This window comes from Pocillopora verrucosa, chromosome 3, assembly GCF_036669915.1.
Source record: "Pocillopora verrucosa isolate sample1 chromosome 3, ASM3666991v2, whole genome shotgun sequence".
In the NCBI taxonomy this organism is placed as follows: domain Eukaryota; kingdom Metazoa; phylum Cnidaria; class Anthozoa; order Scleractinia; family Pocilloporidae; genus Pocillopora; species Pocillopora verrucosa.
The window spans coordinates 6,889,877-6,915,077 of record NC_089314.1 but is presented as its reverse complement, the minus strand read 5'-3'; the positions used below and the strand labels follow the sequence as shown (position 1 = coordinate 6,915,077).

At 38.4% G+C, this 25,201-nt stretch overlaps 2 protein-coding genes and 1 long non-coding RNA gene across 3 annotated transcripts; 1 reads left to right on the top strand and 2 right to left on the bottom strand.

Moving 5' to 3' along the window:
* The first annotated feature begins 1,688 nt into the window (after window positions 1-1,688).
* LOC131777372 (uncharacterized) lies at window positions 1,689-4,320 on the top strand. The gene is made up of 3 exons (XR_009339617.2): window positions 1,689-1,825; window positions 2,983-3,163; window positions 4,183-4,320. It is a non-coding gene; the product is annotated as an uncharacterized lncRNA (long non-coding RNA).
* Window positions 4,063-16,002, bottom strand: LOC131777371 (uncharacterized). Its single transcript, XM_059093665.2, has 13 exons — window positions 13,534-16,002; window positions 13,188-13,275; window positions 12,276-12,307; window positions 11,745-11,898; window positions 11,388-11,551; window positions 10,589-10,743; window positions 9,690-9,770; window positions 8,677-8,788; window positions 7,997-8,074; window positions 7,339-7,466; window positions 6,695-6,811; window positions 5,775-5,885; window positions 4,063-5,471 (listed from the first exon to the last, which is right to left on the bottom strand). Exons 1-13 carry the CDS (start codon window positions 15,943-15,945, stop codon window positions 5,381-5,383), a joined length of 3,723 nt encoding a protein of 1,240 aa, XP_058949648.2. The 5' UTR covers window positions 15,946-16,002; the 3' UTR covers window positions 4,063-5,380.
* A 2,798-nt stretch (window positions 16,003-18,800) lies between these two features.
* On the bottom strand, window positions 18,801-25,201 carry LOC131777326 (C-reactive protein-like). The gene is made up of 5 exons (XM_066163442.1): window positions 24,831-25,201; window positions 22,159-22,273; window positions 21,548-21,607; window positions 19,870-20,095; window positions 18,801-19,167 (listed from the first exon to the last, which is right to left on the bottom strand). Exons 1-5 carry the CDS (start codon window positions 25,185-25,187, stop codon window positions 18,801-18,803), a joined length of 1,125 nt encoding a protein of 374 aa, XP_066019539.1. The 5' UTR covers window positions 25,188-25,201.

Genomic DNA, 25,201 nt, shown 5'->3' with positions numbered 1-25,201 from the left:
GTATAGTGAGTACCCTCTGTTTGACATAGTGTGCCCCCCCCCCCCCCCGCCACACTTTTGAAAAATCTTGGCTACGCCGCTGATTTTTGCTACGAATTATGACATATTCAGTCTTTCATTGACGAAGAGAAGTGAAACGTATTCTTCGGACCCCTAGCAATACTTGTTCATTAGTTTGAAAAAATTACCTGGCTCCCGAAATTAAAAGTCCAATTATCGCTGCCAACGGTTGACGATTAAATTTTAGGCAACTTGACGGCTGACAGTTTAACCCAATGAAGGCCCACTCCTTTCACTTATCTTACATTGTTTGCAGCTTTCACGCAATTCGTTAAAAGCAAGGAAATATTCTTCCTCTCTTTTTCAGTCTTACACAATCAAATTTGTTTGAACCGTCCAAAGGTTTGCAGCTTTTGTGAGGTGTGGAAGATGGGGGGGGGGGGGGAGAGGAAGTAGTCTTTAAGATTTTACAGACCAAAATGGAATGGTTATGGAAATCGGCTGGTTTGACACCTGAAATCAATATTTAAAGGAAGTAAACTGAGTATTTTTGATTACTTGAGAAGATGGAAGATCAAGTTACGAACGTCTTGAAACTCAGATCCGCTCGTTCCGCCTTTACCGGACATAAGTAAGGGGAAAGGACAACAAAAACATTGACAACCAGGAAAATTAAGGGAAAAAAAAGGAGATAGATTCCGGAAAGACTAAAAATTTTGTCCAAAGATAACGTCAAACGACTTGAGTCTGCGAAGACCATCTAAACGGTTATTAGTTTTGCTTAACCCTTTAACTCCCGGAAGTGATTAACATGAAACTTCTCCCTATAATATCTGTACATTATTCAGCAAACAGGTGATGAGAATATTCGAACTTATCAGGTAGAAGCTGCTATCTTGATCCAGCACCAAATTTTTGTAACCAATTTAAAGGAGAATATGTAGCAGCTGGTGGAGAGAATTGGCAATCAGATCTTGGGAGTTAAAAAGTTTATTAAAATAGGTCAAGATAAGAAAATGTGATGAAAGAAGAAAAATCTCCGAAATATGATTTTAATTCATGGGATTCTTTCAAGAGCTACATCTTCGATGTATAATTGTATTTTCTTTCTTACAAAGATGAAAAAAAAAATGTATTATAAGTGGTTATCCCTTGAGATGAGCACTTCTGGAAGACAAACGACGAACTTGATTGCCATTCTAATAATAAAATCAATTTATTTCGTCATTTGGTAAATAAACATCCTACATTAAAAACCAAATAACGAGTGAAAACATTTCACGTATTTAATTTCTGACAGGAAAAAGGTTTTTTTTCCTCTACTATAAAGAAACCTTTTACTTAGACCATGGGAAGAAGCTGATTAAAATGGGATCCTTCGATTCGTATGATTCGCTTAGCGCTCAGGAGCTCAGTGTTACAACATCGAGTCATATCACTTCCCTATGATTGCAATATTTAAAAGGAAAGCCAGCCACATGGTTAAAATTGGGGAATAATTCTACTTTAATAAAAGAATTCGTGAACGATTACAGACTTAATAATTACTCGTAATGACGGTAGTCACTGACGTATATGGGCCAAAAACAAAACTTCTCTTAGCCAATCGAGGTGCGTTGACGAGAGTTTTACGTCGGAAACTTCAACTAGTGACTGATCGGCTTTTACCGGTCCGTGGATGGAATGAATGATGATTTGTAAACGTTGCAAATGTAGCAGAGTAAGATTAAATCTTTCCCTCAGTGAGATGATTCAGTGTTTCCCAATGTTCTTCCCTGCAAGGTACTTTTAAAGTGAATTGGCGGCATTTTGTTTTGAATAAGAGGTAACCAAATGATATTTTTCCTCGGATAATCCTATAATCTAAAACCTACAGTAGTTTTGAAATAGTCTTGGATATTATGCAGATAGCTTGATTTAATTTGTTTTGAATTTTTTTGTTTAAACCAAAACGAAGTAAAATGAATTTGAACTAATTTGGCATACAAAACCATTTAGACAACGATACTGAGGGTGTACTCCAACCTGATGTGATAATTTCTCAGAATTCCCGTTCGTCACTTTTATATTTCACCAAGACAGTAGATCGGACAGTGGAAAACTAAAGGAAAGTTACGGCCTCATGCAAAAGTTAGATTTGATAAGATTATGCAAGAACGTTGAAATCCTGCTTGAAATTAAAACCATCCCTGTGCCTGAAAATCATATAGGAAAGCCACGCAAAATGTACTAACTTAAGTCGTTCCATCACAAACCTATTCTATTCTTTATCCGAAATTTGTTCTTGAAAAGATTTTAAGGAGCACCTCAGAATCAGCTGTGATCTAAATATTAACAGTTTTGATTTTTCACTTTAGAGAGAAAAGTAACGATATAAAGCAAAAAGATTCTTTACGAACTTTAAAGCAAATTAGATGCTAAAGACAGTTTCTAAATCTAGATAGATTAGCATAGCTTTTAAAATTTTGGAAATTACCGCTCCCCCGCACTTATGTTTGTGGTTCTTTTCTTTCTTTTTTTTTTTTTGAGAACAACGATTGCTTTGCTTTTAGTGTAATATCAGATTTCAGACAGAAAAATAGGTACGTATCCAGAGAAAAAAAAATTTGCGGAGGGCGACATTTTCTAGACCATAAATGCGAGCCGCTTCTTTCGGCGAGAAATCGTTACAAGAGTCAACAGACAACGGTAAAAATATTCCGGCGCCGCGTGAACTCTGAGAAAGGGGGCATTCACGAGGGGCCGGTATCTTTTTTTCTCCAATTTCTACCATCTTGCACAATTGCTCTCGGCCGAAAAACCTTTTCCTACAGATAAATTGATCGAGACTTGTTAAGGTTTTTAGGAGGTGAAATCCTTTTCTGCAAGTTTCACGCAATAGGAATCCTTGGCAAGTATCTTTGCCGCTCTGTCATAAAAAACGTGTGAGTGTAGAAGCGAAAAAAAATTCTTTTGAATTGTCTGATATCCAATTGTTTGCAGATGCAGCTTTGTATAACTACATTCGCTCTTTCGCTGATCGGCTTCTACTTCATCACTCATCACACAACAAATGCAAATTTCGAGGAAACAAGAGAACAAGCGAGAGAACACCGAATAGAAGAAAGGGCGGCAAGTAAGAGTGGAGGGGTTGCGGGTTGGAGGAGAAAGAGGAACGTTATAGGTGAGTTGTAAGCGTAATGAGGATTTTCCTGATCTTAATCGACCAACCGTGGGCTGATACAAACATCAAAACACACGCTTCTTTCCCAAGTATGTAGAGTACTTTCTACCGGAGAACACATCCAAATTAATTTTGAGAAGGAAACGATCGTCATCGTTTATTCACCAATTTGTTTAATCAAGGAAAAAAAAAACGGCAAAGAACAAGGCTACTCAAGATATTATAAACTGCTTATATTCCCTAACCATATCGAATATTTTCTTTGAGTCTATTACAACGGTCTGAGACAAAGTCTCTACATCTCTTTCCCAACATTTCGTCACGCTCTCCTAACAGTTCGCCGCTGACCTTCTGGGTTGAGAACCGCACTGTAAGAGCAAGGTGTTTTGCCCAGGAGCACAACACATAACCTGGCCAGATCTCGAGCCCAGACCCATCTAATCAGCTTGTGAGCAGAACGCGCATTTCTCCGATATAGAAACGTTTCGAGAAGAGGTTCTCCGGGAGTCTGGCACTAATTATGATTGCTAGACCCCTTGAAGATCTCACGCTAACTAACGTTGCGCAAGGCGTCATGATATTCTGATGGGCAGAGAAACCTTCCTACCGAGGCTTACAATAGACCCGTAGTTAAGAGCGCTCCACCCTTTAAGCCCTAATGTCATTATGCTTATTTTCCGCAGTGTTCTTTACACACTTCCTAAGATGTTAATGAGGAGAATATGTTTACTGATCAAAAGCCTCTTTAGTTGGTGATCATTTCTTTCATTCTCATGACCTCAATGTGATTCAGGGGTGATATTATGGGGAGAAACTAGATGCTATTCACTCTAAAGGGTTGACGTTACACCACCAATAAAAAAAAGTCGAAGTTTTAGAGAAAATGAAGTTAAAACAAATTGGCAAAAATAAAGAGTTACCTTTATTACAAGATCTTTCTAAATTTACATAAGTGTACTCAGTGAAACTTAACATTGAGAGTAATTTTTCTGATACACTCATTTATTTCTTTTCCACAGAAATGACTCCAAGACTTGACGAAAAAACCGCGAAATCCTTTGGGACGAAAGTAAAATAAGAAAATTGATTTCAGAAAAATATTTGTCACTGGGTTAAAGTATTACTTCAAATCATTAAATGCACAGATTTTTTTGGTACCGTGATGATCAGCAACTGATTCAAGTCTAAGCTCGGCTTAATCTCCATCAAAGAGTTACTGAACCCCATACAGTTGACGTCAATGACCCAGCAAATTTCACAGAAATCAAATCTTTTTTCTAATAATTCACGGCTTTTACTTCCTTACTTTAAATGAATATTTACATTTTATCCCTAAGCTAACTGACACTGTCCATTTTTTTTTTTTTTGGTTAAATTGATGGAGTTTAAAAACTCTCCAGTTTCCCTCTAACATTTCTCACATATCTAGTGAATAACCAGTGCAAAGTAGTCCCTCCTTCCCTCTGTGAGAACAACAATTTTATATTAGAGCATACTAACACCATAGCGGCCAAATGTCCACGCATGTGCAAAAGTTGAACAATAAAAGCGGTCCAACATCTTGCGCTAAGACTATCAAAACCATATTGTATTATTGAGTTAAAAACAACCTCAAGAGTTAGCAAGCCACGGTTTTTAAATGCGTAGAACGCTTTTAATAAAGCTCTGTCGAAAAATGGTCAATCTACAAGATCCCCGATATTAAGGAACTTTCGTGTTCGAAAACCTTAATTTTCTTCCTTCCTTTTTTTTTAATATTTCTAGATTTTCATAAAAGCTGATTTGTTTTTCGCAAATTGTGTTTTGAAACCGGTGTTTTTTTGGTGTTTTGTTTTGTTTTGTTTTGTTTTTTTTTTGTTTTCTTTTAATTTTCCGGAAATGGCCGCGCGGTAGCGAAAGCTTAACTGATTTGGGCATGCCCGACGTTTGACTGCTGCGTGATCACACTGTTGCATAGTCTGGAGGCTTGTGGGGAGGATCGCCGGCGGAACTCGTAATCAAAGACAAATGTAAACCAGCGTCGAGGCATTAGTTCAACGGTTGGCACTGTGTGTATTTACACTGGAAGGCTCGAAAAACGAAACGAAGATTCTGAAATTATGGCATGAACAGAAACGCCAAAATTTCCGTACTGTTGCCACCTTTAAATTTCATGTGTCCCAACCGCCCCTCCTCTCCCCTTTCAAGAGAAAAAAATGTTTCAAACTTCATCACACATTAACACTCAATCGTAAGAGCTGGGTATTGCAATCTGAGCTCCGATGTGTTACGTATTCGTTTGCATCCATACAAGTGAAGCATAGTTAATCTAAGGAGAGAAAAAAGGGAGAAGGTAAACTAAGTCATTGCAAGTATAGGACAAAGCCATTTTTTAAATTCTTCTCAGGACTTCTTCAGAGGTCGAGTGAATTTGAAGAAAAACTACCATACATACAAATAAATGGACAAGCAGACATGGAAATAAGTAAACAAAGAACGCTGGGAATAGTAAGTCTAATGGCTCATCCTGAATTAAATCCGTGGTTGAAGTCTTTATAAAATATCACGAAACATTAATTGGTTACATATCTGTAAAAAGAAAATGTACCAAACCACTGATGCTCGCACTTACCTTTTGCATTGTTTGGCAAGATGAACCACCGTATTATCAGAAATTTCTGTGCAGAAACTCAGCTTCAAATTACACAAACTCTGACTACAGTAGTTGGCGAGTGACAAGACGCTAAAAGTCAAACAAATGAACAAAAACAAACGAGTTTTCTTTTTGTAAACCAGAGGACCGGTGGTCACTTAGTCGTTACCATAAGGGGGGGGGGGGGGGGGGGGGGGGGGAGACAGCGAGGTTGTTTACGCAATTTCGACACCGACCACGCCCTGGATGAATTTTAATCACAAAATTATCCGATTGTAGCAGCAGAGGGCGTTCATAGACCGAAGGAGAAAAAAAAATTAAGAACATCCCTGAGATTAACTTTTGTTGACTTGGTAACGTTGTACGGTTTTCCGATGTTACTAGGAAAATAATACGCCGTTTTAGCGATCATACATGAACGAGTGAACCGACCCCAAGAGAGAGGTAAAATCGATGGGCGATCTCGCTGGGATCACAACAATAACTGATCAACTGACGTGGTTTCCACTATGTCACCCACGATATCATGATCTTGTAATGGCTGAATTGAGTCTGTTGTTTTTTTAACCCCAAGTCCTAACCAACAAATGGAGATGACCTTTTCTACCGCAGAAAACTGGGCGAAAAAAGGGTGCTATACTGATAAAAAAAAAAAAATCCCAAGAAAACGATTTCCAAGGACTCGCCAAACCGTTAAATTCCTACAACGTACGTACATGTAACTTATCCTCGCACCATCACACTTCGGTAGAGTAAACAACTAATAAGAATCGACAACCTGATCAGCCACTGAGTGTTATCTTGATATGAAAAAAAAAATTCTCCTACCTAACACACGAGGAAAGCGTCGTGTATTGTGTCTCAAAGGGAGTATTAGAGTCAAAGGTTCATCTACCAACCTCTTGTGACCCACTCCAGTAGAAGTTAGGTCTAATAATTCCAGTTTGTGGCAGTTTTTTGAAAGAGCGCAGATACCTTTGTCACTCACTCTTGAACAGCCGCATATATCAAGAGACCTGTTGAACCAAAAAAATTGGTTTACACATGAATAAAGGGGGTAAGTTTCTGACGAAACTTTGGTGCTGCGTCGGTGATGGAAGGTATCACTTGGTAATTTGGTTTGGCAACTGAGTTGATCATGTAAATTGGCCACCGTGAATAGTTTCAAGGGCAGACGTTTCGAACGTTAGACCTTCGTTACTTGCTCTGGTGGCCAATTTACATTATCAACTCAGTTGCTTAAACCAAATTAAACTGGTTTACAATTGTACGATTTCACGGAGTGTGCTCTATTGCAGATTAATGCTCACAAGTATAATTGAAGGCTGTGTTTTAGAGAACCCTTTCAATTTGACCCTCATCAAACGCGGCAAATGAAAATAATAAATGTATAGAACACGACCTGGATTGTACCAACAGCAAATTTCAAGTCAGCGAAACACGTATTGTTACAGAGAGCGATCCCTTGAGGGCTTATTATCCATGAAACATCCATGTACTTATTTGACTCCACTCAATCTTATTACTTAGTAGAGTGCCTCACCTTATTCTTGGAAGGTTAGTGGCGATCTCTGCCAAAGACACGTCTGTAATCAAAGGGCAGTTAGCCAATGCAAGTGTGGTTATTAAAGGACAGTGACGGACAATCTTCTTCACAGCTGAATCGCGTACCTGGATACAAACAATCAGGAACGTTTAAATTCTCCAAAGAAGATAAAAGCACCAATCCGATAAACAAGCGGTGACATTTTTGAGCTTTTACATATTCATTTGAACACTGAGTATTTTACTCAGTGTTCAATTTAACTATGCAGAGCTATAAATATAATATTCTCCTCCTTCAACGGACATAATTCTACACGAACGTCCGACGACGTCGGTTTTAACGGCTAGAATAACAGAATTGTGTGTGTGTGTGGACATTTATCACCATTATTATTATTTTCTTTTTTACATGACTGGTTGTTATTAAAAAGCACGTTTTTTTTTAGACCGAGTCTCACTTTTCATTCACTGATCTTTTAATAGAAAAAATGTCCCTACACTGTCCGAATGTGATAAGATTTCATAAGTCGGACATTATCCGATGACACAAAAATATTTATAGCTCTGAGCCTACATCTACATGTAAGTAAAAGCTGCATGTACATAAACAAAAATATTAGAAAATCTGATGCAATAGGTCAAGAACTGTAGCGTACATGTTTACACCCTCGAAGATCAAGGTTCTCTAGTTCTGGAAGACTGGACACCAAGGAGCCAATGGCAGAGTCAGTGATCTGGGAAGAAACAAAACATGTTCAGTATTATGAGTAACACAAAACAGGAAGTTTGCTTATTTACTACGTATTAACTTCAAAACAGGTCGAGTGGATCCTTTGGAATCCATTGATAGTTTGCCTGAATCAAAATCATAGCAAAATGTAGGACGCTAGTCGCATAAGATTCTACAGCGGGAGCATATGGACAGCAGAGCATTCACTACCAAATAAGTGTTTTCGAGTAGCGTTGAAGGAAGACTGCACTGGTTTCATTTCATTACTCTCAGGGATTGGTCTAGAAAGCTCTGACGATATCCAATCACTCAGACTCAAACCAAACACAACTGCGACTCGGGTAACTCGCGTTTTTCCGCGCTTTAACTCTTTGCCTTCTAAGAATGATTAGCATCTAATTTCTCCTTACAATATCATCCCATTATCAAACAACAAGGACACGACAATGGAGGAGGTGGTCACTAACTGGAAAAGCCCTTGATTGTTAAACAAATTCTCCTAGTCAGCACCTTCGGAAATGCACAGAGAACAGTACAGAGAATATGCATACTGTGTTAGTGTTCTACATCGTTCCTTGCAAGGAGAAGTAACACTCATACATGTACCTTGTAGCACTGTCCAATGTTCAATGTCTGCAAATGCTTGCAAGTCTGACTAAGAAGCCTAATCCCTGCAGTAGTGATATTAAAACAGCCAAAAACTTCAAAAATTCTGAGGCTGCCGAAAAAGAAAAAAGAAAAAAAAAAGGTTAACGTTGCGTTTACATCTGAAAATGTACAGATACCATCACAATCACAAATTTTAACGTTCTCCGTGCATATCAAAGTGGATGGCAAGAACTACAGGTACACCCTTGAGCTGGATATTGGTTGTCATGTTAATTGCACTCTTAAGAAACGAAGCGTGTGGAAAAAAACCGGACTATTCCTTTATGGCAGGTCGTCGATTTTCTGCCTTGTGAGCGTTTTCTTTTGTTCTCTTTTTCTCTTAGGGTAATGCGGCAAAAGCCCCAATCAAGCAATGGACATGTACATTATTTTTCTCCTAATACTGAAAGCTGTTTAAGTTTCCCACAACTTAAATGTAGTGGTTTAGCAGGTGTAAAATTTGGAGCAAGGGGGGATAAACACACGTTCCGATGAATAAAGAGCTACAGCAGTGTGGTACATGTAGTTTCGTTTTACTTTACTCTGTGATCGCGCTGTTAACTTGTACCACCCTATCAATAAATTACATGCAAAACTACAACTCAGTCATGTACGTGTACAATTTCCTCTGCTGAACCTTTTAACTCCCAGATCAATTTTGTAATTCGTCTTACTGTCAACCATGCAATTCTTATAATGTTAGTTAAGAGAATTTAGCATCAGATCAACTAATTATCTCCAAATTAATACTCGTCTTTATTCTCATCACTTATCTGGTTGATATTGTATCAATGTTGTAGGGAAAAATTCTGTCTTGGTCACTCATGGGAATTAAAGGGTCAAATTAAGGAAATTCAACTGTATGTCCTGTTGTTTGGTTTATGGGTGCCCGATTGAAAAGATTTCTGGTATTTGATTAACATAACTTCAATACATGTCTCCCTTAACATTGAGCCACACAGGGAACTTACCAACTGCCGTGTTTGTTTGCCACACACTTTATAGACTGATCTGTAACTGCTTGGCAGCCATTCAGGCACAGACACTCCAACCTGTAGCAACATTGTATTAATTTACATCATGAGTTATCTACACAATGATAATGGTATACCACTTGTACACGTCATTTAACTCTTTAATTCCCAGAGGTGATTAACAACTAACTTCTCTCTATAATATCCATACAGTATCCAGTAAAAAGGTAACAAGAATACTCAAACTTATAAGATAGAAGTTGTTATCTTGATCTAACACCAATTTGTTGTAACTAATTTCAAGGGAAATATGCAGTAGCTGGAAGGGAGAATTGACAATTAGATCATGGGAGTTAAAGGGTTAACATGTAACCATGTGCAATGTGAGGGCCACATACAAAGTTACCTTCTATGTGACAAGGAGCAGTAATCAAAAATATATGAAAGTTTGAAAATGCGAAAAAAGTATACCAAAAAAGAATGAAAATAAATTGAAGATAATGTTTGACAGAGATTTAAAAAGTTGAAAAATTTTAATGATGCACAGGTTCGAAAAAAGCTCCCTTGAGAAGTACAGTGTGTATACTCTGACTAAAAACCCTATACAATGTATTTCTCCCAAATTTTTCACATGTTTTTCAAAGGGCTGCAACCATGTTTGAGTTACAGCAAACCCAATGAAAATTTTGTAAATAATTACTGTCAGTTACTTAATAAAGATATCTTCAATCAAGGTAATTTTTGTATTTGCTTTTTGATTACAGAGACAATAATTACATGTACATGGATATGTTCCCTGAAAAAACTCATATTTATTCTACAGGAACTATAGCTGTACACATGTAGGTACAGCTGCACAAATAATTTTTTTTTTTATCAGAGCACTTTGTAGTCACCTCTTTACATTGTCTGCCAATGCTTGGACTCCATTGTCACTAACATTGCTCCAGCTGGCATCAACAGACTTCAGCCACTGACAGCGTGCAGCAACATGCAGCAGTATAGACTCACCAATCAACTCACTGCCACCACACCGACTGAAATTCAGCTCCTGAAGGTAGATGAAGAAAATTTGTTGTTACTGTGCACTGGATCATTAACTCACTCTCCACAAATTATAAATTAAATCATAATTATTATTACTGTACATTCACAGTTTGAACTGTTATGGAATCCAAAACCAAAGTGACAGTTCTTTCATAGATTCTGGATTACTATGATATTCATTATTCAATTGGAAAAATGCAACATGTACATCAGCACAGCTGTTTATAGATTGGCATGTAAAGAGCTACCAGAATTACACTGAATAACTAGTGGTGGCTATTTACCAAGCCGCAAAGTGCTGAGGTAAATATCCATCACAGGCCACTGACAATGGGGTAAATACACATGCAGTTGTTTTGGTATATACTAAAACAGTAAGATGAGATAGTACAGAAAGATGATTTTAACTCGTTAATTCCTGCAACAAATTACACTATTTTTGGGCATAAGTTGCTCAGAGGTGAGGACCAAAGGATGTTGGGAGTTCAAGTGCCCATTCAGAATGCGCCTTCAATTCTGACCACTTTTTAGTATACACAAAATCACAATATTAAAAGGAAACACCCTAACACAAAAATAATGAAATATGATTAACAGACAAATTCACATTTACACCTTAGTACTAACAAAGAAAAGTCAGGAAAGTACCTCTAATGAATCACAGCAGTTGCGGAACAAATCTCTCAGGCCTTTAGCAGTAACTTTGTCACTACGACATTGAGAAATAGTCAAACTGACGGGTCGACGCTGGCCAATAATATGTAACCATTCATCAGTTATGTTGTTGTTCTTTTTCACCACAATAACTTTCCCTAAAATCCAAGACATACTAAATTTAATCACACATTTCAATCTAGTTGAATACTGTTGTGTATATTAACTGTGCATTTCACAAGGATGTGCATAGAAAAAGCATTTGCAATATTCTAAAGCTTTTGAGAGAGGAAATTTCAATTCTTTTGGTGGCAGTATAGAGGCAAAAACATGAATGAAAGCAGCTCTTACACAAAGATTCATCCATGGAGATTCGATAAAACTGCCAGCACACTCGTGAACAAGATACCAAGTCTTTGTGTGGTAAAAAAGAGAAAATCAACAACACAAGCTCATCAGGAAGGTAAAGGTAAGGAACTGGATCACTGTCTCGCTGAGAACGAATCTGAAAAATGAAACAATTGCTGCATGGTAAAACAGAATCAAACAAGCCCCACATGCATGTTACAAGTACTACCCAATTCCTATTTCCAGGACAATCAGCATCTCTAGACTTCCAAAAAATCAAACCAAGACAAGCTCACTTTCCAGTCATACACTACATTGTAGAATTTCATCCTCAATCTTGAGCAACCTCCAAAAAATGGTCTAAAAAATCAGGGTTCCATTGTGTATGTGTATATGTATGTATTAACAATCCTGATCCAAACATCCATGTATACTACAACCTGTAAGGTGCAATAATTTTCAAGGGCAGTGCATCTGGAATCGAAATTAAAAAAACAAACACATGCAGACAAAATGACAACTTAAACAACTTACCAGGGTCAAAATCCTGTCATAGCTTTCAACATCTGAAAAAGGAAAGGAACACACTGTTGTTGTTTTCATTTATGTAAAGTATGTTTTACATATGTTTATACTGTACTTGCTCATTAGTTCTTCATTGCCTTTACATCTACAATGCCCAAAAATTAACAGTCTTAACTACATGTAATGCATGTACAGGTATGTACAGATAGCTGTCATTTCCATGAGCCTAAAAACACATCCTTACATGTATTATACCAAAAGAGGTTCCTCTGCTGAACTATTTGTATACCCCTCCAAATAGTGAGGAGACTAAATAAAAGGAGAAGTATCTTGCATGCAGAAAAATGCATTTTTTTAAATGTTACATTTTAACTCCTAGAGGCTTTGTTGCTTATGTCCACCCTTCCTTGTTCATTGTGGGGTTACCCATCCCCCACCTACTCCCACCTAACCCTACCCCCACCTAATCCCACCTACCCCTACCCCCACCTACTCCCACCTACCCCTACCCCCACCTACTCCCACCTACTTCTACCTCTACCCCCACTCCCCTCCCAGCCACCCTGAAATCAATACGTTTGTTTGAGAGTTCCTAGACATCATTTGTACTCCTTCTGGGTTGAGAGAGGCACCACTAAATAGAGTCTTGCCCAAGAACACTACAAAAACCATGTCAGTAACCCTTTCACTCCCAATATCTCTTTAGTAATTCTCCATACTGCCTACCATACACATGTACAGTACATTGCTTGTACTTTTAGTTTGGAGAATTTGGTATTAGATCAAATCATATATTGTATCACCTAATTGACATTTTTCTACATTCTCATCACTTGCCTGCTTGATTTTGTATGGATTTTGTAAGGAGTAAATAATTATGTCTTGGTCATGGCTAGGAGTGAAAGAAAAAAAGATCCTTACCTTGTAGATTCAGAGGTGGCACAATAGCTTGGGCCGCTTGTGACATGGCAGGCTTTGACTCATTGTTTAGAGATGAAACACTTGCACTCTAAAAACAGAATCATTTAATTCATTCATTCATTTAGAAGTTGAACCACTAATACAGCAAAGGGATCTTTAGATCAATATCAAAGAACATTATGTATTCTGACTTCTTCTTTTACCACAATTTTTCCACCAAATAACAATAATTTTCTCTCAAGATATTCAATATTGCCACCTGAACAATGAAAAATAAAGATTACTTTGATTTAGAAAAATTTAAAATCAACAAATAGTTTAAACATATCATACACACACTACACACCTTCAGCAGGCTTGGACATGACTGGGTTTCCAGAGGAATTTTCCCATCAATGTTGTGTTGTGCTTTCTTTGTTCTTCCATTCTGTTTCCCAACAGAAGGACTCCACCTCTCCACAACACAAGTCCTGGGATTTTTTTCTCTCTGAAAGTCTTTCACCAAATTAGTGTGTGACCTTTGATCAGGTCTTCTTCTTTCATCTTCAGCTCCAAATGAGCTACAACTCACTGTTCTTTGCCTTGTAGATCTGTTGCGACCGTGTCTCTTATGTTTGCCAACTTTCTCATTTGCAGAACATGACACAAGATCTGAAAAGGAAGTTGTTCTATTCCTCTCTTTCATGTTGCCTTGTTCTTTGACAAAGGAGGGACTTTTTGAAAGTTCTTTTGAATGGTAACTGCTCCAAGCAATACTGGAGCGTATCCAGCGACGTTTGTAGCCATGTGGACTAGAGGAGTACTTGCTCTCTTGTAAATCACTAGTGCTTTGAGAGACTTGCAGAGAAAGACTGGATATGTCATTATTCAAAGAGCTTTCATCTTTCAAAGCCTTATCATTTGGCAAAATGTGAGACAAGTTTGTTGGTGTCTTCAAAGTTTCCGTAATTAAGGCTTGGGTCTCCAGACATTGCTTTTCAAAGTGCTTTTGCTGTTGGGTGGTTAAACAAGATGCTTGTATACAAATTAGTGCTGTACCACACTCAATACACCAATTAGCAGCCCTGCTGTTGACTTCATCACACTTTGGACAAATCTTTCCCATGACATTTCCTGGATTTTCCCTAGGCTCTTTAATCCTGTCACTTTGGTTGAGATGATCATTTAAACCAGCCACACTTTCATCACAAACTTTGCTTTCCATTGTCGGGACATGATTTGAATTTGTCACAGTGGCTTCCTCCACTAAATCATTCTTCAAAGCAGTTGGTGAACCTATGTCTAATCCATTTTCTCCATTTGTAACATCAGATGATCTTCCACCCTCTCTTGAATCCTTTCTATATTTTGGAGTTCCTGATTCTTTGATAAACTCAGTCAGTTCCACAAGAATTTTGTCTTTGCCTCTCTTAGGCTTGGCTTTTCTCTCTTGTTTCTTGTGACCATTTTGTGGCTGCCTTCCATGTAAACTTTGTTCCCTAACAAGAGGATCTTGCTTTTTGACAACTTTACGGTAATGAACATCATCACACTTGGAGCCAAAACTTAACAAACTACTCTCAGAATCAGAAGTTTCAAAACCATAATAGAGTGGGCCATTTATCTGTGGCTCAGTACAACTAAATCCATTTGAGACATGTTCTCCATGAGAAATTTGTCCAGGATTGTAATACACTCTGTGTTCTTCTGAATAATATCCACTGTCAACAGCATTTAATTCATTCCCAAATTTGCCACCATGATCATCCTCAGTATAACGTAGATATTGATTTTTGCGGGGACTTTTGGAAATTTTGATAGGTTTACTTCTCTCACAGCTTGATACTTTACCACCAGAGTGCAAATAATTATAATTTTTCTCCGTATTATATTTTCCTGCAAATGAGCTTGAAAGGCAGTCATCTTTCCACGCTGGCTTCCTGAGATATGCGTTTATATCAAGCTCTCCAGAATGCACAGCCTCTTTTAAGCCCCATAACTCCAGTCTAATGTCTTCTTCATCACGATCCACTCCTGTCACTGGAGGTGACTTATATGGGTAAGGCATGCTGGTACCCTTGTCAGGAGGTAACGAGAAAGGCGTTTCTGACGATCTCGACTGATACATCCCATCGAATGAATCCTGTTTCTCGTAACTGTTGTACTTTGAAGTCAAATCAAACTGCTTTGTACTTGAGGAACTACACGTACGAGCTTCTAACTCGGGCGAGTTGTTGCCATTAATATTGGTCAAAACATTACGGTTACTGTCGTGCAATAAATCTTCTTCCCTCCCCTTCGATCCAAGACTGTTGTCGAAGAAAGCTAAACGCTTTTGGCGAATAAACGAAACGTTCACTCTTGGAGAACTATTAGAACTTGTTTCTCCGTTTAAGACTTTCTCTGGTCCTCCATCTCTAGGTGATTCATTCGACTGGCAAACTTTCGATTTATATTGTTTTGACGAACGTTCGAAAGACGTGACATTCTGCACGAGAGCATCTCCACTACCTCCATTAACTGCAAACTTCTGAAAACTCAAAGAAATGTTTGGATCTTGATGGCAAGTTCCTCGATGACGAGAATTAAACTCTTCGACTTGACAATTTTGTTCACAAACTTCGTGATTTGCATGAATTGGCTTAACGTTTGATCCGAAAGAAGTTGTGACGACAGAGGAGTTTCTGACATCATCATCTGGTGTCAGAATGGACTTTTGCATTTTCGTTATCAAGTTTGCGGCCAGTGCTCTCGCTTCCTCGTCGCTGATATTTTCCATCCCATCATTTCAAAACATGTATCTATATAATCCCCAGGATTTGAAACTTATGTGCCATCTGACGGTAAATTATTGAAAGTTGTCATGGTCACTGCGCATGCTTTACAAAAAGACCGCTGACAACTAACCGCCTTGTTTTCTTGAAGTCCCGGAAGGGCGGGAACTTCATCGCGGGATTAGGGTAGGGAAGAAGGTGTCTTGTTGATGGTTAACGTTTAAAAAAGGAAAAATTAATGAATTGGAAAAAATATATATATATTGAAAAATTAGACTATGAGCTCAAGATTTCTATCGAGTGTTACTGAAATGTGATGAAGCCGTGATGCCGTAGCTCGAATCAATTATAACGTTTAGAAGTCAAGAGCAAATAATGTTGTTGTATGTGCAAAATTCTACTAGTCGTTGACCTCACACACGCTCGCGTAGAGCAAGGCCTCATACTTTACCGCGAGCAACAAAACTCTTGTGCCGAAGCGCTAATAATGAGGACCTGTCGCAGAAGAAGGCTGTTGCTGTAACGATCAGCGGTATTTTCTACAAAATAGTAGACATGCATCTAGAGGACTGGTGGTGTGTAAAAGAATATTTTAGTTATTTCGCTGACCGCGTCATGAGACCGCGTTATGAGAATCCGAAGTTTACTCAATCTATCGAAAATCGCTGCAGCTAAAAGTTTTCCTACAAAGAAGTCACCATTTTGAATCTTGCTCAGCATCCTGGCCTGGCCGCTTTCCCGTGACGTAAATGATCACATCTCTAGACGATCTTATTAAACAAGGAAGTGTCATACAAAAAGACCTAGTTGACATAACTTATTGTTTTTGAGAAATAGCCGTAACCACTCGTGACGCGGCTGTATTTCAGATGTTTGCAAAAAATGACGGCGTTCTTTATCGAATATTTTCGTAGTATTTCAAGACAACTTTAGAACGGTTAGGTTGCGCTTAGGAATCTAAAAGAGGGGTAAGAAATAAATTTTATTATTTCTCATTGCAAAGGTAAAAATCTGTATGTTTTCTGAAACATTAGTTTAATTTCCTCCCCCTACCTCGAAACCGTAGTCTAAAATTTTCAGTTTTGTTCAGTATAAAATACTTGTTCAGACAAGAGAATCTCTGACATCATTCTTTTTCTGAAACTCTTTTAATCCCTTCTTTTCACCCCTGCCGGTATTACCAGACCGTTACCCAAGGGTACCCCTCATTCTTCACCCACGTGTACACTCTCGTCTATACCTTGGTCCGCTCTTGCCGTCACCTCTTTTATCAACATATTTCATTTCCTTCCAAACCCCTTAAACCTCTTCAGGTTAAGATATGCAGACGGTTCACCATTTGAGTGGAATTCTGAATTTCACGTTTATTTCACAACCTTACATTATTTACAATATCAAGAGTCTATCAACGTATACGTAGTAGTAAGCCGCTTTATATGTGGCACGATAATAAGCTTTGAGACAACTAGCCTTCAGACTTAAACGTTGCGTAGCTCAATCTGTTTTATATCTGCAGAGTTTTTCTCTCTAAAATAATGAACATTCAAGTTAGGGATACTTTTCTAAAGCTTTGAGAACATCCTCGAGGCTTCAAGCAGTTAGTTTCCTTGTTAGGACTACAAAAATCTTGTCACAAGGAACAAGATTTGGTTATATAAACTTTCAAAGTTTTAGCCCACGCCAAGTAATCCTTTTTCCCCAGATCAAAACGATATTAATCTGTTTCTTGGGCAAAACACTTCACTGTCACACTACCTCTCTCCAACCAGGAGTATGGATGGGTAACAGATAATTTTTAGGGAAGTCTGATGAAATACCGACGGGTAGCCTTTCGATGGACTACCATCCTATCCAGGGAGCAGTAATAATACTCCTTGTCGCTTCATGCTACATGAAAACCAGGATAAGCCTTGGCTGGGTGGGCCAATAGGCTCCAGTACATACTTAACGTTTACACCTTTACCTGGTATTCCAATTTAATTTCTATAAATGTCCATAGGGAACAATTTATAAAGGAAAGACCATTCTCAAATCTATGGATGGGGTAAGTGGGGCAAAATAAAAAAACCATATCGGGTCGAAGAAGGCGAAAAAGACATTCAAATGACTAATAGAGAAAAAGTTCATTTGTTGTCCTTTAAATCGTAAACACTTTCCAGCTTTAAAAAAAAAGAATCTTCTTTACAAACTCTTGAGGGTCCATAGGGCACCTCAAGATACCAACCCCATAGCCCTAAATCTAATTGCTCTAAAATTGACGAAATCTCGTGAAATGAGAGAGGATCAAACTAAGAGACTATAAAAACCGTAGAGGTCTTCATTCTTAAAAATTTGTCTTTCTCTCTTGAGTAATTTTTAGATTATTGGTGGTTAAAAAATCGCAAGAAGACCTGAAAATAGGAACACATGAATTGCGAATTTTTCTCAACTGATCAACCCATGCGTGCCTAATTATTTGTCGTGTGCAAACAAAACGCGAAGTACAGGAAACAGAATTCTAGGTAAATGTTCTTGAGTAAGAAACTATTATACAAAAAAATTGAAATTTATGACCTGTGCAATGAAAATAATAACTTCAAAGGGATTTTCTGTTAACTCAGTAAACCCGTAAGGAGATTTAAAATTTACGCTTGAACCTCAAGCATTAAGTTTCTGAATTTTAGTTGTGTGAATAAGACATAAAATATAGATAACTTCCGAAAACAAAAGTGAATACTCAGACTTAGTAATCCGCTAACATGAGAATGTTTGATGCAAATCTAACCAAGAATCCAGTTGCACCTCAATGACACTATGAAAATGAATACCACTCTAGGCATGTCAAACTTCTGAGTGTCTCGTTCATCGATTCGATGGTTCTTCAATGTTTGACAATCACACTGCCATGGGTTAGCGTTTTTAATTCGGACCAGGCGACGACGGGACCACTTGGTATCCTGCAGTTTGTGTACTGAGCAGCAATTTCGCTTTCGGACAGAACCCGGTCCCACATGTTGACCTCAGCCAGTTGGGCATTCAGTGTGTTCTCCAGTTGAAAACCTCCTCCAAAGGTGTCTTGATCTTGCCCGAGCACTAAATGGCCTCCAGATCGGACTGTATATCCCACTTCAAGACCCCTATGCTGGCCTTCAAATTTACCGTTTTTGTACAGTTTGAGTTCACCATAAGTGTTTTCCCAAGTGAAACACAAATGATGCCAGGCACCATCATAGACCAAAGCATTGAAACTAAAGAAAATTCATATTCATGAAATGAGTGATTCATATTTTCTTCATTCACTGCTCAGTTTGTTTCTTTCCTAATCACCCATCGCTTCATTCGTTCCAGTATCAGCCGTACACCCTTTCACCCACCCACCCACCCACGCGTTCACCCAGCCTCCCTCCCCACCTACAAAGAAATAATAATGTTTGAATAAACTCTTTTGGTCCAATTTTAAGGAGAGGAGAAACAAAATAAAAGCTCTCACGGAATGTTTAAAATTATAAATAGTACGACCCTAACTACTTTTAACGATGTCTTCCCGAGTAATATCGGGAGATCGGTATGTAATCTAACCTCACCGGTTGTTAAAACAGATAACTACCGGAACAGTTTTGCTTACACCGGTCTTAATTCCTAAACAAAGTGAAAAACGAGAAATCCAAGATAGCTTTAAAAGAAAATTAGATAGTAGATTTCTTCATTTTTAAAATAGCATCTTAAATTTTATCTATGGACAATTAATAGACTCATTTGTATATGCTCGTAAAACTTGTCAATGCTTTGGAAGCTTAATCGTAATTCTGTAATTCACAGCGTCAGGAAAGAACAAAAGGTGCCACATGGTGACCACATTGGAGGATGGTCATGGTAATAACAAATCGCTGAAAAAGGTTGAATTAACTTTCCTTATTGACCCGATTTTCAAAAAATCAAATAAGAATTACCTGGCATGTTCGTCATTGATGCCGAAAGCAGTCTCAGTTGGAGAACCCTCGGCATAAATATCATTGTCATCGAGTTTGGCATAGCTGAAGATAGATTGCAGTTCTTGATCTGCAACAACTTTTACAAAAAAACACAGTGATAACTGGCTGAGGTCCGATGGTATGGCTGGATATTTCATGGCATAGTTTTCAATGGAACGCGGCGCAGGAAATACGAGTAAGTATCCTATAAGAAAGAGTTGAAAGTGCATCGGGCAGAATGCGTGGACATCATTAATTATTCATAAGCGATAAAGCGGCAAATGTGAACGCGACCTCGCTTTGAAGAGCTCTAAATTACAAAAGAAGGGCCAAAATGGCCCACTAGGCTTCATAAAACTCACTTTTCTGAGTTTAAGAAGAGCTTGCTTCTAAATCAACGTACGGCTTTTTTAAAATTATAGATGCATCTACAATTTGCGCCTAAAATGAATGATTTTTTACGAAGTAGAAACATTATCCTTTTGCACTTGAAAATACTTAAAATTCGGTCGTTATTGGTACGAAAGTTATTTTCAAGAGAGATTTTGCAAAAACCCTTTAGACGGTCTAAAATGGCTTTCATGTTTAACAAAGCATTCACCGCTAATTTAGTGGAATAACTTGGGTGCTTAACCAGTGAAACTGCTCTCCCTTCCCTTCTTTTTACAGAATTGTCAAAGAATCTCACGAAATCCTGAGTAAAAATAATAGCTTCCGCATTAAGGTGATTCCTCAGAAATAGCAGTTATCGAACCATAGTTTGTGAAGCTTTTCTTGAATGTTCTCCAGAAATCTATATTTCGAGAACAACAATAAAAAAGACAGGTTACCGAGCCTGCCAACTAGTTGTGATTGGCAAATCTTACCCAATTTATGCCTGCACTGATACTAATACTAACGTTATTTCATCGGTTCATCGTACATTTTGCGGTAGTCGGAGGCAAAGGTTGAAAAAACACCTGATAGGTAAAAAGTCTATAGCGTAAGTAACGATGAAATATACAATTTAAGGAAAAATCACTCAATTTTTAGTGACATCGACTCAAAACGTTCCTCAAGTCCTCGCTTTCAAGGTCATAATTTTCATCCTCGAGTACCGGGCTTCGTGCACGCTTATTGCTCTATCTTTTTTTCCGATAATTCTTTGATCATTATTTTTTTTGATTCAATGGAATAATTTGTATACCGAAATCCATTAATAAAACACATAGGCCACCGTGCTCGTTCAAGAGCAAAACACCATCGTGCCTGTTCTCTTCGCCCATCGATGGGAAAAATAATACTATGTTCTCGGAATGCGCGCCCACTCATTTCCCGTATTGCACGATATTATGAGGAGTTCAGGATGCGCAGTGCAATACTGAGGAATCACTTTAATATGATAACTTTATGCGGGGTGGTCATGAAGAGAAACACACTACAACACACGTGGTGGAACCTGTCACTAAGTTCCGTTAATAGTGTATCTCAATGTGGCTTTAGCTGTTCTCACTTAGAGCTGTAATTTCTTGGAATAAAAGCACGGTGTTGTCACTAGAACTTTGCAAGTATGGTTGTGTTAGAGCAGCACTAATCAATGGGAAGGGTTTACTTTTTCGCTTATTAGTTGAGCATATCGTACGAAGAATATTTGTGATAGGAATGTACATTGACTTACCTATGTCGCACATTTGTTTCCCCTCTGGCCCTGATAAACAACTGCAGTTGTGATCGACTGCTATTAAACGGATGAAGACAACGGTTAATAAAACAATAAAACATTCAAAATCATTTATAATCTTCAAATAACTTAATCGTATCTTTATGATTTTTATCGAGTCTTTCTTCATATGAGCGATTGTCTTGTATGAAGTATTCAATTGAGTATTGAAAATGATCCCCGATGGCGTTAATGTTGCCTTACTTTGCCCTGTGACTGGTCTAGAAGCTTGAATCCGGAAACTCTGATAATCTCCTTCGCTGCTGTTTTTTTTTTAAGCCACGCAACGATCCCTACCAAAGAAGGCCTCGTGAAGCCTTCGGTGACAAAAGGAATTGTGAAAGCGCCAACGAAAGAATCATATTTGTAGACTTTCTGTGATTATGACTGATGATATAAAAATTTGAAAAAATAACAGGATAAAGAAGGTTCAGCTATTTTAACTCTTCAATCGGCAATCCGAAGACTAATCGAGTTACTTGGAGCTGAAGATTTACTCCGGCTGCATCACTTGTCGTGGTGGAGATGAAACAACAATTTAAATGATAAGAAGAGAAAGTTACGCTTACTCTTTTCACAATGGTTTCCTTTGTACGATCTCGTACAGCGACAAATATAGCCATTTGTTAGATACAGTGGTACACAAGTTCCGTTGTTCTGACATGGCCCACTTGAGCAGGGAGACTAAGAACAAGAAAATCGTTCATTCTCATTAGAGCCACTTAAAACGATAACACTGCGACGATTACGTCCAACACAAGCTGTGGTTCATATTAGGGGGTGGAGCTAAAATACGAAGGGATGATGGTGATCTATCGTTTAAGACAAACGCCCCTGTCTCAACACGAGGCTTCGTATCTCAGTCGGAAGTATCTCGTTTATGCGACTAAACCGCGACGATTACGTCCAACACAAGCCGTGGTTCATATCAGTCAGTGGAGCTGAAATACGAAGGGATACTAGTGATTTACCATTTAAGACTAACGCCCCTTTCTCAACACTAGGCTTCGTATCTCAGTTGGTAGTATCACGACAAAACGGCGACGATTACGTCCAACACAAGCCTGCGTGGAGCTAACATGCAAAGGGATGATGATGATTTCTCACGGAAGACTAACACCTCGCCTCTCAATATGAGGCTTCGTATCTCAGTTGGTAGAAGCACCCAACTAGTTCATGGGAAGCACGAGTTCATTTCCCGAAGCGTCAGCCTTCTTTTCTGTAATTTCTTTAGCTGCAGCTCAACTGAAATGTCATTAATTTTCTTGTATCTGTTAAATTCTCCTCATCTCATGATGATTCGAACCTTTCTTAATTAACAAATAACAGCGATCAGTGGTCGAAAAAGACATTATGAAAATACATATGATATTCTTTCGGTTTATGATGATTTCCACATGATCAGCTTATAACGAAGTGCTGATGCTTGCTCAACTTTACTTTTTTCATGTACAGAAAGACATTAATTTATTTTTGATGCTCAGACATATCACACCACGATTACCAGAGATAAGGAACTTAAACTTATACAATACGCGCATTGTGCAAAAAGTTAATGAAGATTTTAAGTGACTAACACCTACTAGATAGAGATATCCAATTAAGTCGGTCACCTCAGTTCTTTTTAACCTTTTGACCGCGCGAGATCTGGCTGCGAACATGGCAGAAGGTGTGTTAAGAACAATTTAACACAATACAGTATTTACATATTGGAATCTAGGGTTTCCAGCAAATACAACCGTAATATTCATAGGCCTTCTACGCCTGAAAAAGAGGTCAACCAAAAAGAAAACACCGTGGGAAAGATTGCTAAAAGGCGACAGATTCGAAAGTCTACGCATGCTCGATTGTTATCTGAGGAGGTGTGTTAAAAACAGTTTAACACAATATCGTTTTTATGTAATGAAATCTAAGGTTTCCAGCAACTGCACGCGTAATAGCGGAGCTCGCAGAGCGTAGCCCCATAATTATACAAAATAGTAGTAACACATCAAGCCGAAAAAATTTGGATGTACGACCGTACGACCGTACGACCGTACAAGGTGCTACTATTAACATGCATGGTCAACTGTACCGCGGGCACGCCAACGCCACGGCTGTGTTCAATAGTCCAGTGGTCAGTGCACTGGGCTCCGAGTCGGGTTCTAGTCTTGACCAGGGCAAGGCGTTGTGCCCTTGAGACGTGCGGGAAAAAAAATGCGAGCTCCGCTTTTAGGGTTGGCTAAATCTATATATTATTTATAGACCTTCTACGCCTGAAAAAGAGTTCAACCAAAAATAAAACACCGTGGGAAAGATTGCCAAAAAAGGCAACAGATTTGAAAGTCTACGCATGCTCAGATACCGATCTTGGCAAAATTCTATTTCATTACGTTCGAGTAAGATTTATCGCGTATTCCTCGGTGGAATTTCCTCAGTAGGATTTGCCGGACTGTTAAACATATTTGTGCACTTCCTAGTGCCTGTTCATAGAAAAAAATTCATAAGACCAAATTTGAGATAGAGGAAGAAAACACAAAATTACAAAAAGTGAGGGAACTGCGTTTGTAACCCCTATATTTTTTTCGGCTTTTAAATGATCGGCAGAACAATTTTCACAAATTGTCAAAAATTTTGATAGATTTCACCGAAGGTAATTGAAGAAAAAATCAAAGGCACAGCAAAATTATTGCTGGCGAGCGCCTCCCTTTGTGGATCCTTAGCTTAAAAACGAAAATCATTTTGATAATATTTGCCACAAAAAACGATAGTCCTAACCTTGCTCGTTGCCTTTTGATGGCTCTTGATGACCTTGAAAAGTGAAACAAAAATTTTGTAGAAAAACATAACGTTGGCGCGCGCGCCTACACTGAGCAAAAACTCTATGGGGCCTCTTTCAACAAACTTCACTTTTTTTCAGGAGAAGTACAACTGCATCTTTCTTCCCTTTTTCTTCTTTTTGTGTGTGTGTATGTAAATTAAGACCTGATCTACAAAATTGTTGATGAAGTTTTGAAATCGCTGACAACTACTTTGAATAGATATCTACACTACGCTATCTCCTCTGAAGCTCTAAAGTTTCGCCCGTAGTCCAATGTTGGCTTAACTAGTTCATAGACTAACCCGTGTTTCTTTCTCAAATGCTGCATGTAAGGTTTTGCTGGTTTCACATTTAAGAGTGCAGCAATTTAAGATGTCACGAGAATTTCCAGTCACTACAAACATTTGCAAGTCGCTGAATGGCAGATGAACTACAACTTACCACTGGACTAAAATGGTGAAAAGAAACATTCGCCTTCAGTTCCGTTCCGGCTCTGTACATGTCCGTGTCCAGCAGTTCACAAATGTACCAACCATTATCTGGATATGCTGCCAGGTTATACGAAAAGCATTCACTTGTAGCTATGCATTTGAACGGGCAATGATATTTGTCGTTAATGAGAAAAGATGCGATTACTGATGTCGAAAGATGTTTTTGAAGAACAGCCATAAAGTTTCCATACATCAATTCTCGGTTTCCCGATCGGAGCAAACCGCCAGGTTGAGAGGACCGACCATATTGAGTGATGGTAGAAACCAGAATAAATGCGAAAATGAAAACAAAACTGAGGAACGCCATAGCCGGGAAGATGA